Raw genomic sequence first — 16,050 nt, forward strand, 5'->3', positions numbered from 1 at the left:
ATATATATATATATATATATATATATATATATATATATATATATATATATATATATATTTTTTTTTTTTTTTTTTCCCAAGATGGCGGCGCGCACAGACGCAGCGGCTTACGGCTCTCCATTTCAGTGCTCTTTCTTCCTTCTTTTCTTCATGTTTTTTTTCCTTTTGTGCACCACCTGTACTGCAAACACCCGGTACACCCACCAGTCACTCTTGGATATCGGTAACTCGCACCAGATATCTGTTTCGAGCGACTTTCACCGCGAGCACAACATCCCAGATGACATAGCGAGAGCACAGGGCTCTCCGTGGTTTGTTGTCGGGTCTGGGAGACGGCGCAGACGGAGGAGGGAGAGGAAGCAGAAGCGTGGCCGCAGGTTCGGCGTCTTGCTCAGGCTTAGGAAACAACCCCACAAGCCACCTCTACCGAGCCTTTTCCTCTCTAATGCCAGATCCCTTGTACAGAAGATGGACGACCTGGAGTTACAACTTGCTGGAAACCGCTATGTTCGGGACTGTTGTGCTATGATTATCACTGAAACCTGGCTTCACCCGGAAATACCCGATGCTAGCATGCAGCTAGCCGGACGCACTCTGCTCCGCCGGGACAGAACTAAGGACTCCAGTAAGAGCAGAGGAGGGGGGCTCTGTATCTACGTGCATGAGAACTGGTGCAACAACGGGACAATCACTGAACAGCACTGTTGCCCGGACGTGGAGTACATGTCTGTTAGATGTCGGCCTTTTTTTCTCCCGAGAGAGCTGTCTGTTGTTATCATCACGGCTGTGTATATTCCACCGGACGCCAAAGTAAACACAGCGCTCTCTCTTCTGCTGAACACCGTCAACGAACAGCAGCGGGCCCACCCCGACGGTGTTCATATCATAGCAGGGGATTTTAATAAGGCCAATCTGAAGACTGTACTCCCTAAGTTCTACCAGCACGTGAAGTGTTCTACAAGGGGCAAGAACACCCTGGACCACGTGTATACCAACATAAAGCACGCGTACAGAGCTACACCCCTCCCCCAGCTTGGACAGTCAGACCATCTTTCCCTCCTGCTCTCTCCTACCTACACCCCCATCAGACGCCAGGCCAGGCCTATCACAAAGACTGTTATGACCTGGCCTGACGATGCACTCCCCAAACTTCAGGACTGCTTCCAACCGACAGACTGGGACCTCTTCCAACAACAGGAGCTGGAGACAGCCACAGGAACGGTGCTGGACTACATAAAGTTCTGCATCGGGAATGTGACTGTGGAAAAAAACCATCCGGGTTTACCCCAACAAGAAACCCTGGATGACCAGCCAGGTCCGCACACTCCTCAGGGCCCGCGACGCAGCCTTCAGGTCAGGGGACAGGGCACTGTACAGTGTTGCTAGAGCCGACCTGAAGAGAGGGATTAAAAAAGCAAAGGCGGACCACAGGAGGTGCATAGAGTCCCATCTGTCCAGCAAAAACTCACGGGAGGTGTGGCGGGGCATTCATGACATCACGAACTTCAGAGGCTGCAATATGACAACTGCGGATCAGAGTGCGACACTGGCAGAGGAGCTTAACTGTTTCTTTGCCCGTTTCGAAACCCCCCAGCGACACTCATCTGCTCCAGCCCTGCCCCCGCCCCCACCGGGCTCCGGCGCCACTCCACTCACTGTACAGGAGCACAGTGTCAGACGAGTGCTCCTGGCTGTGAACCCCAGGAAGGCTACCGGACCAGACAGAGTACCTGGAAAGGTGCTCAGGACGTGCGCCCACCAGCTCGCTCCCCCCCTCACCAGGATCTTCAACCTCTCCCTGGCTCAGGCAGTCATCCCATCCTGCCTGAAGTCATCTACAATAATCCCGGTGCCGAAGAAGTCTCCCATCACCAGCCTGAATGATTACCGACCAGTGGCCCTCACTCCGGTAATCATGAAGTGCTTCGAGCGACTTGTTCTCCAGCACATCAAGGACCACAACCCTCCAGACTTCGACCCCCACCAGTTCGCATACCGGGCGAACAGGTCCACAGAGGACGCCATCGCTGTTGCTCTCCACTCTGCTCTGAATCACCTGGAGCAGCAGCAGAGCTACGTCCGGATGCTCTCTGTGGACTATAGCTCTGCCTTCAATACAATAATCCCGGACAGACTCTGCAATAAACTGGACACTCTTGGCCTCCCCCCTCTCACAAACGCCTGGATAAGGGACTTCCTAACGGACCGACCCCAGAATGTGAGACTTGGCCCGCACCTCTCATCCTCCCGCACGCTGAGCATCGGCTCCCCACAGGGCTGTGTGCTGAGCCCCCTCCTCTACTGCCTTTACACCCATGACTGCAGTCCGGCCCACAGTGACAACCTTACCGTCAAGTTTGCCGACGATACCACAGTGGTCGGGCTCATCTCCAGGGGTGACGAGGCTGCCTACAGAGAGGAGGTCCTGAAGCTGACGGCCTGGTCTTCGGAGAACAACCTCGCTCTCAACACCAGCAAGACCAGAGAGATCATCGTCGACTTCAGGAGGAGCAGCACCGACCCTGCCCCCCTCTACATCAACGGCGAGCGTGTAGAGAGGGTCCACACCTTCAGGTACCTTGGAGTCCACATCTCTAATGACTTCTCCTGGACAGTCAACACCACATCAATCATCAAGAAGGCTCAGCAGCGGCTACACTTCCTTAGAGTCCTCGGGAAGTACAACCTGAAGCCTGACCTGCTGCTGACCTTCTACCGCTCGTCCATCGAGAGCCTGCTGACCTACTGTATTACGGTATGGTACGGCAGCTGCACTGCAGCAGACAGGGAGAGGCTGCAAAGAGTGGTCAAGACGGCTCAGAAGATCATCGGCCGCCCTCTCCCCTCTCTGACGGACATCTACACCTCCCGCTGCCTCAACAGAGCCAGTGCCATCATCAAGGACAGCACCCACCCTGGCTCTGACCTGTTCCACCTGCTGCCCTCTGGGAAGCGCTACAGGTGCATTAAAACCAAAACAAACAGGCTAAAGAACAGCTTCTTCCCCAGGGCCATAACCATCCTGAACGGACTGCCCCATTGTCCCTCATAACTGCCTTCTCTTCGGTGCAATAACCCATTCCACCAACCAACCAACCCTGTTTTTGTTTTGTTTTTTCATGTATATATTCATTTCACACCATATTCATTGCACTTCTACATTTTTTAAATTTTTATATATTTGCACATTGTTTTTCTAGCATGCACACATCGCACTGTATGGAATGGCCTCAATCTCGTTACCTTGCGTAATGACAATAAAGCTGATTCTGATTCTATATATATATATATACATATATATATATATATATATATATATATATATATATATATATATATATATATATACACACATATATATATATATATATATATATATATATATATATATATATATATATATACATATATATATATATATATATATATATATATATATATATAATTTAAAAAAAAAAAATATATATATATATATATATAGCTAGAATTCACTGAAAGTCAAGTATTTCTTATATATACTGTATGTATATATATATATATATATGAAATACTTGACTATATATTTATGAAATACTTGACTTCACCAAGTCAAGTATTTCTTATATATATATATATATATATATATATATATATATATATGTAAAATACTTGACTTGGTGAATTCTAGCTGTAAGAATACTCCTCCCCTCTTAACCGCGCCCCCAACCACGCCCCCACCCCGCCCCCGACCACGCCCTCCGCCACCCTCCACCCCCCACCTCCCGAAATCGGAGGTCTCAAGGTTGGCAAGTATGCAAAGAGGAAAATAACCATCCAGATTGTTATAGGCGCAAAGTTGAAAACCCAGCATCTGTGATGGTATGGGGGTGTATTAAAAGTTAAAGTTAAAGTTAAAGTACCAATGATTGTCACACACACACTAGGTGTGGCGAGATTATTCTCTGCATTTGACCCATCACCCTTGATCACCCCCTGGGAGGTGAGGGGAGCAGTGGGCAGCAGCGGTGGCTGCGCCCGGGAATCATTTTGGTGATTTAACCCCCAATTCCAACCCTTGATGCTGAGTGCCAAGCAGGGAGGTAATGGGTCCCATTTTTATAGTCTTTGGTATGACTTGGCCGGGATTTTGAACTCCCAACCTACCGATCTCAGGACGGGCACTCTAACCACTAGGCCACTGAGTAGGTTAGTGCCCAAGACATGGGTAACTTACACATCTGTGAAGGCACCATTAATGCTGAAAGGTACATACAGGTTTTGGAGCAACATATGTTGCCATCCAAGCAACGTTACCATGGACGCCCCTGCTTATTTCAGCAAGACAATGCCAAGCCACGTGTTACATCAACGTGGCTTCATAGTAAAAGAGTGCGGGTACTAGACTGGCCTGCCTGTAGTCCAGACCTGTCTACCATTGAAAATGTGTGGCGCATTATGAAGCCTAAAATACCACAACGTAGACCCCCGGACTGTTGAACAACTTAAGATGTACATCAAGCAAGAATGGGAAAGAATTCCACCTGAGAAGCTTAAAAAATGTTTCTCCTCAGTTCCCAAACGTTTACTGAGTGTTGTTAAAAGGAAAGGCCATGTAACACAGTGGTGAACATGCCCTTTCCCAACTACTTTGGCAAGTGTTGCAGCCATGAAATTCTAAGTTAATTATTATTTGCAAAAAAAAAATAAAGTTTATGAGTTTGAACATCAAATATGTTGTCTTTGTAGTGCATTCAACTGAATATGGGTTGAAAAGGATTTGCAAATCATTGTATTCCGTTTATATTTACATCCAACACAATTTCCCAACTCATATGGAAACGGGGTTTGTAGAATATCAACTGTTGCAAAGCTGTGTCATCAACACTCACAAGTATAAAACTGCTTTTTTAAAGCAATAATTTCTTACTTCAAGCATGAAAAAAAATAAATCATGATTTTGACACAAATGTGTCTCATAATTAAAACAGACGACAGCCAAATGGACTTACTATATCATTTTGTAATTTCCCTTACTAACAAACGGACTACAAATGACATGTCTAGCCTTCTATTCTATTCTACTATTCTAGTTGACTTGTGTGCACCTCAGGTTGATGATATGGTCCTCGTGGTTGCCTCGGTTCAGATGGACCTCGGTCGGATAGACCAGCAGGAAAGCGAAGAGGATGATGAGTATCTCGATGGAGTCTTTGCCTCGGTCCACAAAGTCTCCGTTGAACACGTACGGTTTCTCCAAGGACGGCATTCCGTTCTGAGAAGGAAAAGGCCATTAAAATGCTAATTGTGTAATCCATATGTACCGTAAACAGATGATTAGTGCTGACCCAAACACTGGATTGCAGGTTGTGTTTTTAATCAATGTATTGGACTAAATACTGAACACGTTATTTACGTCAAAAATGTTCCGTGAGATAGTCTTGATACCTTGTAGAAGATCAATAGCAGGTCTTCCAGCTGCCCGTGCAAATCCCCTGTAGAAGAAGAGCAAAGACAACATGTAGTGACGCTGCTTGTATCGGAGTGCTTTTATTGGGGATTTTACATGCAAACCAAAATAATCCGATACAGTAATTCATTGTTTATTGCTGTTCATTTGTTCCTCATGCTCCCTGAGAGAGCATGAGGAGGTTGAGGTGGGCGGGGTTGGGGCGGGGCGGGGTTTGGGGGGTGGGGGGTAGCGGGGGGTGTATATTGTAGCGTCCCGGAAGAGTTAGTGCTGCAAGGGGTTTCTGGGTATTTGTTCTGTTGTGTTTATGTTGTCTTACGGTGCGGATTTTCTCCCGAAATGTGTTTGTCATTCTTGTTTGGTGTGGGTTCACAGTGTGGCGCATATTTGTAACAGTGTTAAAGTTGTTTGTACGGCCACCCTCTGTGTGACCTGTTTGGCTGTTGACCATGTAGAAGCTCTATTCTGAGCCAAATGTATATCATTTATACTGTCTATAATATTGTGTAATATAGAACATATAACATTTGTTAATAATCCAACTAAAAAAAAAAGTTTTATATACATTTTTGCCAATGTTTCCACACTTTGCAATTCAAAGCAGCCCGGTTGGTGTGACTGTTATATGCCGTGTTCCCACTGGCCTTTGGGCAAGGATTCTGCCTAGCAACAGGGGAAACTTGTACAGTATTTTTTTTAGTGCCATAAAAACACAGCTACCATGGTAACCAGTAGCCAAAGAGAAAGGAACCTACCACAAATGGTGATTTCTTTGCTGTGGCAGGTGGAGATGCGGCTGATGTTGGGCAACATGCGCAGCAGCTTCCACGTCTCCAGGAGGAGCTGCAGGACGTAGCGCGAGTGCAGCTGCTACAAGGAGAGAGAACACGGCAAGCAAGTGGTGTGAATCGTTGGGCACCCGACGATCCGATCCGATTCCGATTCCCCGGGGAGACGATTCGATTCAGAATTGTTGACTCAATGCATTATTGCACTGCAAAAACTGAAATCTAAGTAAGATTAAATATCTCAAATAAGGGTGATATTTGCTTATTTTCTGTCTGATAAGATAATTCTTCTCACTAAGCAGATTTTATGTTAGAGTGTTTTACTTGTTTTAAGGGTTTTGGTCCTAAATGATCTCAGTAAGATATTACAGCTTGTTGCTGAGATTTGATGACCTATATTGAGTAAAACATGCTTGAAACTAGAATATCAACTGTTGCAAAGCTGTGTCATCAACACTCACATGTATAAAACTGTCATGTCTGTGTAATCATGTTTTGTTTTGTTTGGTTATTGGACTCTTTAGTTTCTGGCTTTTCACTCCCTTGTCTTGTTTCCATGGTTACCCATTAGTTTCACCTGTTCCACGTTTGGACTCATTGTGCACTCTTGTTTGTCACCATAGCAACCCATTAGTTTTCACCTGCCCTCACGACTCACGCACCTGTCTTTAATCATGTCACTATTATTTAAAGCCATTGTTGCCAGGAAGTCTCCCTGGCGACATCATACCCCTGTCACACTCTGTTTACCTCTGCGTACTTCATGCCCTGTCCAAGTAAGTTTTTTCGATTCATGCCACAGTTAGCGACTTTTGTTCATGTCCTTAGTTTTTTGCCCACGTGCAAGCATTGGTTTCATTTTGTCAAGTTTGTACTTCCGCCTTGTGCGCGCCTTTAGTTTGTTCTTTTTGTTATTGTAAAATTAAATATGTCTTCACCTTCACGCCATGTCTGGTCCAAATGTTCATTTGCACCACGGGAGAACAAACCACGCCATAGTCCAAGTCCTGACAAAAACTACTTTTTTAAAGTAATCATTTCTTATTTCAAGCATGAAATAAAAAATCATGATTTTGACACAATTGTGTCTCGTAATTAAAACAGATGACAGCCAAAGGGACTTTGCTGTCTTATTTTCAATGAAACAATAGAAAACACGTACTCATATAGTAGTACAGTTGGCACAGTACAGCAAACTGATAGTTAATATTGAAACATTTGACATTTCAAACAATTTTGAACAGAAATAGTTCATGCACATTCAGATAAATTCTTCAAAATTACAAAAAAAAAAAAATTGGCTGGGGTCCGGGCTGTAAATGTCATGTCTGTGTAATCATGTTTTGTTTTAGTCATGTTTTGTTTTGTTTAGTTATGGACTCTTTAGTTTCTGGCTTTTCACTCCCTTGTCTTGTTTCCATGGTTACCCATTAGTTTCACCTGTTTCACGTTTGGACTCATTGTGCACTCTTGTTTGTCACCATAGCAACCCATTAGTTTTCACCTGTCACGTCACGCACCTGTTTCACGTTTTGAGTCGCGCACCTGTTTTCGTTAATCATGTCTGTAGTATTTAAGTTCATTGTTTTCAGTTTGTCTTTCTGACGACATCCCGCATTCATACCCCTGTCACACTCTGTCTACCTCTGCGCACTTCATGCCATGTCCAAGTAAGTTTTTTCTATTAATGCCACAGTTAGTGTTTTTGTTTAATTGTTCACAGTTTTTTGCCCACGTGTTGTTTCGTTAGTCAAGTTTGTACTTCCGCCTTGAGCGCGCTTTTTGTTCCTTTGAGTGTTATAAATAAATATGTATTCACCTTCACGCCACATCTGTCTAGTCATGACAGTATATATATATATATATATATATATATATATATATATATATATATATATATATATATATATATATATATATATATATATATATATATATATATTCCGTGACCACTAATTGACTGAAAAAGCACGCACTTGGCGCGATGATGTCATGTTGTCGATAGAAAAATGCATCTTTAGACCATATGATTTGCCTGAGTGGCTAGGAGACCCCGAGAGTAACAAGCGCTTGCCTTGTTGCCTTTCCATTAAGAACAATAAACTAGTTTTTAGTATAAGTTTGCTGGTTTCAAGAAATGTAATGTCGAGCGCATATCATTATGTCAAGATAATGGCACTAGCATTTACTTAATTTAAGAATATTTTTCAACATATTGAGAAAAAATGTCTCTTTTTTTTCTACCAAGAAAAGTGCACTTGTTATTAGTGAGAATATACTTATTTTAAGGTATTTTGGGGTTCATTGAGGTTAGCTAACTTTACTTGTTTTGGAAAGTCTTGACGAGCCAAATTTTCTTGTTCTATTGGCAGATAATTTTGCTTAGTTCAAGTAAAATACCCCTCATTACCCCTCTTGTTTTCGAACACTGACTTCTTGCAGTGTGGGTACCGTATTTTTCGGACTAGTTTTTCTCAAAACTCGACAGTGCGCCTTATAACCCGGTGCGCCTAATGTACGGAATAATTCTGGTTTTGCTTAACGACCTCGAAGCAATTTTATTTGGTACATGGTGTAATGATAAGTGTGACCAGTAGATGGCAGTCACACATAAGAGATACGTGTAGACTTCAATAGGATGGCAATATGACTCAGGTAAACAACACCATGTTCCATAGAAAATACAGAACATTACACATGGCGTTCAAAAATCTATCAAAATGTTTTAGTACGACTTTGGTAAGCTATGAAGCCGCACCGCTTGATGGATTGTACTGTGCATCCACATACGAGTATTATTATGGTGTGTGTATAAGATAAGACACATTACCTGGCGTTTTGTTTCGCAATATTATGCAAAAGCAACTTTTCCTACCTTCTGGTACCTACTGATCTGTCTTTGGGATCTGCATAAATCCTAAAAAATTGCGCGCGTCCGCCTTTATAGACACCATAGTCGATAAGCTTCTTCTTTTTCTCTATCTTCTTGTTATGGGACATTCATCCTCCGCTGTTGCCATTTCTAATATAAAGTAGTGTAAAGTTCTTACTTATATCTGTCAGTAAACTCGCCATGAAAGCGCTAAAACATACCGGTGTAGTGAGTTTACTTTATTCACCCAAGGAACTTTAGTTATTAGAGACGAACGGTTTTTCCCGGGACACATTTCCGACGAATGAGGAGATGCTGCTCCGTTATTGATTGAAGTAAAGTCTGAATGTCATTAAAACAGTTAGCTTACATCTTTTGACACTTCTTCCACTCCCGTCTTTGCACGCTACACCGCTACAACAAAGATGACGGGGAGAAGACGCTGAGCCACGTAAATAAGACCGCCCACAAAACGACGCATCCGAAAGCGCCTTGAAGATGATGTGTAAAACATCATCTATGCAACATTTTGACCAAAAAAGTATGTAGACGTAGATGTAGACCACAAGGAAGTGTTTTACATTTAGAAAAAAATAATAATAATATGACTCCTTCAATGCGCCCTATAATCCAGTGCGCCTTATATATGAAAAAAAATATCGAAAATAGACCATTCATCGACAGTGCGTTTTATAATCCGGTGCGCCCTATGGTCCGGAAAATACCGTATAATAATTATAGGTAAACTTGTACAAAATAGGTTAGAAAAAATCCTTCTGGTTGCATGGAGTTGGCCTAAAAACAACTTTTTAAAAATAGATTTTTATAAAAAAAATAAAAAAAATAAAATAAATAAATAAAAACGTTTACCTTTTTTAGTTGATTTTTTAAAACAAGATTCGACTTGGACAATAATCTCGATATGAATGTGAATCGATTTTTTTGTGCACCCCTACAATTGACTTTTTGTTGTTTGGATTTTTGTCCAACTAAAAATAGTGTAATATGCTACTTAAATGGCACATTTATAAAACACTGGCACAAACAGCTGTGGCTGTAGGCAACCTCCTGCATCCAGGAGCTCACCTGCTTCTAATTGATCTATCAAAGTGATTCTCAAACTGTGGTACGCCCCCCCCCCCCCCAAAAAAAAAAATCACTTGATGAAAGTACAGTGTTTTATTTTCCTATATTCAAAGTAAACACAGTGTTACTGTTCAAACTGTGTGTGGCCAACATATTAAATATACTTGTTAAAATAAAAACTCTGCCTTGTTATTAATGAATTGCAATATAGCTCGGTTGGTAGAGTGGCCGTGCCAGCAACTTGAGGGTTCCAGGTTCGATCCCCGCTTCTGCCATCCTAGTCACTTCCGTTGTGTCCTTGGGAAAGACACTTTACCCACATGCTCCCAGTGCCACCCACACTGGTTTAAATGTAACTTAGATATTGGGTTTTGCTATGTAAAAGCGCTTTGAGTCACTAGAAAAAAGCGCTATATAAATATAATTCACTTCACTACTTAGGCGTACTACGCTACTTTATTTAATGTTGGTCATTATGCTGGTACTTGGAGAGTCAAGTGTTTTCTGAGGTGGTACTTGGGGGAAGAAAGTTTGAGAACCACTGATGTACTACTAGTTTTCATTCATAAACAAAAATAAATGTTGGCATTAATTGCATTTTCAGACAAATAATAAACAGCTGTCAGTGAATGCAACACGAAGATTTACGGCTACATGAGGGTCAACCGCTTACTTTCTTGTTCCTGAAGGCCTCCACCAGGCCCACGGCCTGCTCCACAGTCACGGGGAAACACAGGTGAGGTCCTGAGTAGATCTCGGGCACCTGGATGTTCTTGTAGCAGAAGTAGCGCTCCCACTCCGCGTCCTGACACACCTCGTTCTCCCTGAAGATGTGCGAGATCAGGTTTCCTGGTAGGACACGTCAATAAATAAAAAGTCTATAAAAGGGGTCGATACGAGAAGTCAAAACTGTGCTGTGTGAAAAGCTCACGCTCATTGCTGGACGGTGTGAAGTTGTCCATGAGGTAGCCCAGGAAGTTGTAAAGCTGCGAAAACGAGTGAGTCCATCGTTATTTTTTAAAGGGGAACATTATCACTAGAACAGGGGTCGGCAACCCAAAATGTTGAAAGAGCCATATTGGACCAAAAATACAAAAACAAATCTTTCTGGAGCCGCAAAAAATTTAAAACCATATTACATACAGATAGTGTGTCATGAGATATAAATTGAATTAAGAGGACTTAAAGGAAACTAAATGACCTCAAATATAGCTACAAATGAGGCATAATGATGCAATGTGTACATATAGCTAGCCGAAATAGCATGTTAGCATCGATTAGCTTGCAATCATGCAGTGACCAAACATGTCTGATTAGCACTCCAACTAGTCAATAACATCAACAAAACTCACCTTTCATACACAACGTTAAAAGTTTGGTGGACAAAATGAGACAGAAAAAGAAGTGGCATAAAACACGTCCTAGAAAGTCGGAGAAAGTTATACATGTAAACAAACTACGGTGAGTTCAAGGACCGCCAAAATTAGTAGGACAAAACGGCGCTCGCCAAATACTCGAATCAGTGAAGCATGTGTAATACAAACAGTGAGCTTTGTAACAACTAGGGAGGTTTGTGTCATGTTTGTCCTCCTACAGAAACCATATTAAAACAAAAAATAGATTTTTTTTCCCCCCCTCATCTTTTTCCATTTTTCATACATTTTTGAAAAAGCTCCAGAGAGCCACTAGGGCGCCGCTAAAGAGCCGCATGCGGCTCTAGAGCCGCGGGTTGCCGACCCCTGCACTAGACCTATGTAAGCGTCAATATATACCTTGATGTTGCAGAAAAAAGACCATATATTTTGTTAACCGATTTCCGAACTCTAAATGGGTGAATTTTGGCGAATTAAACGCCTTTCTAATATTCGCTCTCGGAGCGATGACGTCACAACGTGGCGTCACATCGGGAAGCAATCCGCCATTTTCTCAAACACCGAGTCAAATCAGCTCTGTTATTTTCCGTTTTTTCGACTGTTTTCCGTACCTTGGAGACATCATGCCTCGTCGGTGTGTTGTCGGAGGGTGTAACAACACGAACAGGGACGGATTCAAGTTGCACCAGTGGCCCAAAGATGCGAAAGTGGCAAGAAATCGGACGTTTGTTCCGCACACTTTAACGACGAAAGCTATGCTACGACAGAGATGGCAAGAATGTGTGTATATCCTGCGACACTCAAAGCAGATGCATTTCCAACGATAAAGTCAAAGAAATCTGCCGCCAGACCCCCATTGAATCTTCCGGAGTGTGTGAGCAATTCAGGGACAAAGGACCTCGGTAGCACGGCAAGCAATGGCGGCAGTTTGTTCCCGCAGACGAGCGAGCTAAACCCCCTGGATGTCTTGGCTCACACCGTCCCTTAAACTGGACAGATCAGCTTTCAGGAAAAGAGAGCGGATGAGGGTATGTCTACAGAATATATTAATTGATGAAAACTGGGCTGTCTGCACTCTCAAAGTGCATGTTGTTGCCAAATGTATTTCATATGCTGTAAACCTAGTTCATAGTTGTTAATTTCCTTTAATGCCAAACAAACACATACCAATCGTTGGTTAGAAGGCGATCGCCGAATTCAGCCTCGCTTTCTTCCGTGTCGCTGGCTGTCGTGTCGTTTTCGTTGGTTTCGCTTGCATACGGTTCAAACCGATATGGCTCAATAGCTTCAGTTTCTTCTTCAATTTCGTTTTCGCTACCTGCCTCCACACTACAACCATCCGTTTCAATACATGCGTAATCTGTTGAATCGCTTAAGCCGCTGAAATCCGAGTCTGAATCCGAGCTAATGTCGCTATAGCTTGCTGTTCTTTCCGCCATGTTTGTTTGTGTTGGCTTCACTATGTGACGTCACAGGAAAATGGACGGGTGTATATAACGATGGTTAAAATCAGGCACTTTGAAGCTTTTTTTAGGGATATTGCGTGATGGGTAAAATTTTGAAAAAAACTTCGAAAAATAAAATAAGCCACTGGGAACTGATTTTTAATGGTTTTAACCCTTCTGAAATTGTGATAATGTTCCCCTTTAACAGCTTGCTGGCTGCTTGATGGTGGCTTCTCACCTTGATTTGAGCCTGCTCTCCTGAGTATTCGATGGACTGGAAGATGTGCCAGGTGTACCTCCGCCTCATCTCCGTGCGGGCCACGTACTGACGATACCACTTCTGAATCAGGACGGCCGCTCTTATGGCTGCAAAACAAACAGGAATTATGATTCATATTTATCCTTAAATAGTTCTTAGGGAAGAAGTAATCGAGCATCGACTTCAGCGCACTCCATGCATAACTACATAAGGCTAAACAGACTATTATTTTTTGGATACTAACTCGAGATGTCCGATAAATGCTTTAAAATGTAATATCGGAAATTATCGGTATCGGTTTAAAAAAGTAAATTTTTTTTTTTTTTTTTTTTTGTCCTGTCCAGCTTCTCAGGCAAATCATATACAAACCCCGTTTCCATATGAGTTGGGAAATTGTGTTAGATGTAAATATAAACGGAATACAATGATTTGCAAATCCTTTTCAACCCATATTCAATTGAATGCACTACAAAGACAACATATTTGATGTTCAAACTCATAAGCTTTATTTTTTTTTTGCAAATAATAATTAACTTAGAATTTCATGGCTGCAACACGTGCCAAAGTAGTTGGGAAAGGGCATGTTCACCACTGTGTTACATGGCCTTTCCTTTTAACAACACTCAGTAAACGTTTGGGAACTGAGGAGACACATTTTTTAAGCTTCTCAGGTGGAATTCTTTCCCATTCTTGCTTGATGTACAGCTTAAGTTGTTCAACAGTCCGGGGGTCTCCGTTGTGCTATTTTAGGCTTCATAATGCGCCACACCTTTTCAATGGGAGACAGGTCTGGACAACAGGCAGGCCAGTCTAGTACCCGCACTCTTTTACTATGAAGCCATGTTGATGTAACACGTGGCTTGGCATTGTCTTGCTGAAATAAGCAGGGGCGTCCATGGTAGCGTTGCTTGGATGGCAACATATGTTGCTCCAAAACCTGTATGTACCTTTCAGCATTAATGGTGCCTTCACAGATGTGTAAGTTACCCATGTCTTGGGCACTAATACACCCCCATACCATCACAGATGCTGGCTTTTCAATTTTGCGCCTATAACAATCCGGATGGTTCTTTTCCTCTTTGGTCCGGATGACACAACGTCCACAGTTTCCAAAAACAATTTGAAATGTGGACTCGTCAGACCACAGAACACTTTTCCACTTTGTATCAGTCCATCTTAGATGAGCTCAGGCCCAGCGAAGCCGACGGCGTTTCTGGGTGTTGTTGATAAACGGTTTTCGCCTTGCATAGGAGAGTTTTAACTTGCACTTACAGATGTAGCGACCAACTGTAGTTACTGACAGTGGGTTTCTGAAGTGTTCCTGAGCCCATGTGGTGATATCCTTTACACACTGATGTCGCTTGTTGATGCAGTACAGCCTGAGGGATCGAAGGTCACGGGCTTAGCTGCTTACGTGCAGTGATTTCTCCAGATTCTCTGAACCCTTTGATGATATTACGGACCGTAGATGGTGAAATCCCTAAATTCCTTGCAATAGCTGGTTGAGAAAGGTTTTTCTTAAACTGTTCAACAATTTGCTCACGCATTTGTTGACAAAGTGGTGACCTTCGCCCATCCTTGTTTGTGAATGACTGAGCATTTCATGGAATCTACTTTTATACCCAATCATGGCACCCACCTGTTCCCAATTTGCCTGCACACCTGTGGGATGTTCCAAATAAGTGTTTGATGAGCATTCCTCAACTTTATCAGTATTTATTGCCACCTTTCTCAACTTCTTTGTCACGTGTTGCTGGCATCAAATTCTAAAGTTAATGATTATTTGCAACAACAAAAAAATGTTTATCAGTTTGAACATCAAATATGTTGTCTTTGTAGCATATTCAACTGAATATGGGTTGACAGTGATTTGCAAATCATTGTATTCCGTTTATATTTACATCTAACACAATTTCCCAACTCATATGGAAACGGGGTTTGTAGTTGATGTAGATGCCCATATCGGCTGTTCAGATTGAGCCCAGTTTATAATTTCCTGTTATACAGTATGCCAGGCAGTCTTGCACTAAAGGAGGACTATGTTATTGTTTACTTTATTACTCTGGTATACTCTGGACTGAAGCTGTGTGTCTTCATTGTTTTTGTAGCTGTTGTTTTGAGGCATGTTTAAAAAAAAATATATATAATGCAAAGTATAGTACTTCCCATAGTTGTAGTGGGTATCAGGATTATCTCAGGGAGAGCATGTCCCAAATTCCAAGCTGCTTTTTTGAGGCATGTTAAAAACAATAATGCACTTTGTGACTTCAATAATAAATATGGCAGTGCCATGTTGGCATTTTTTTTCCATAACTTGAGTTGATTTATTTTGTAAAACCTTGTTACATTGTTTAATGCATCCAGCGGGGCATCACAACAAAATTAAGCATAATAATGTGTTAATTCCACGACTGTATATATCGGTATTGGTAATTAAGAGTTGGACAATATCGGAATATTGGATATCGGCAAAAAAGCCATTATCGGACATTTCTAGTTCTAACACATTTACAGTACTCTGCAAAAGGCTGAGGTCACCACTACTTTTGCTGCTTTATCATTTTTGTATGCAGTTTTTTGCAATTTTTTCAGTTTAAAGGGAAAAAATAACAAGTAAAGAAATATATAAATCAGTGATTTGCAAAAAAATCATTTAAATGATCAAACAATCAATGTTTATTTATATAGCACTAAATCACAAGTGTCTCAAAGGGCTTCACAAGCCACAACGACATCCTCGGATCAGATCCCACATAAGGGCAAGGAAAAACTCACAACCCA

The 16,050-nt window shown here is 42.2% G+C and overlaps 1 protein-coding gene across 1 annotated transcript in view; it reads right to left on the reverse strand.

Annotated features, from left to right (window-relative positions):
• The window catches only part of ppef2a (protein phosphatase with EF-hand domain 2a), a 32,240-nt gene extending 18,867 nt beyond the window's left edge, over positions 1-13,373 (reverse strand). Inside the window, exons 1-6 of the mRNA XM_061981001.1 lie at positions 13,249-13,373; positions 11,124-11,178; positions 10,866-11,041; positions 6,202-6,316; positions 5,425-5,471; positions 5,085-5,251 (exon numbers count right to left, since the gene is read on the reverse strand). Coding sequence (XP_061836985.1) covers positions 5,085-5,251; positions 5,425-5,471; positions 6,202-6,316; positions 10,866-11,041; positions 11,124-11,178; positions 13,249-13,317 — 629 coding nt within the window. The 5' untranslated portion in view covers positions 13,318-13,373. The remainder of the gene's footprint in view (positions 1-5,084; positions 5,252-5,424; positions 5,472-6,201; positions 6,317-10,865; positions 11,042-11,123; positions 11,179-13,248) is intronic.
• Positions 13,374-16,050: the final 2,677 nt, after the last annotated feature.

Source organism: Nerophis lumbriciformis, linkage group LG20 (genome assembly GCF_033978685.3).
Source record: "Nerophis lumbriciformis linkage group LG20, RoL_Nlum_v2.1, whole genome shotgun sequence".
NCBI lineage: Eukaryota > Metazoa > Chordata > Actinopteri > Syngnathiformes > Syngnathidae > Nerophis > Nerophis lumbriciformis.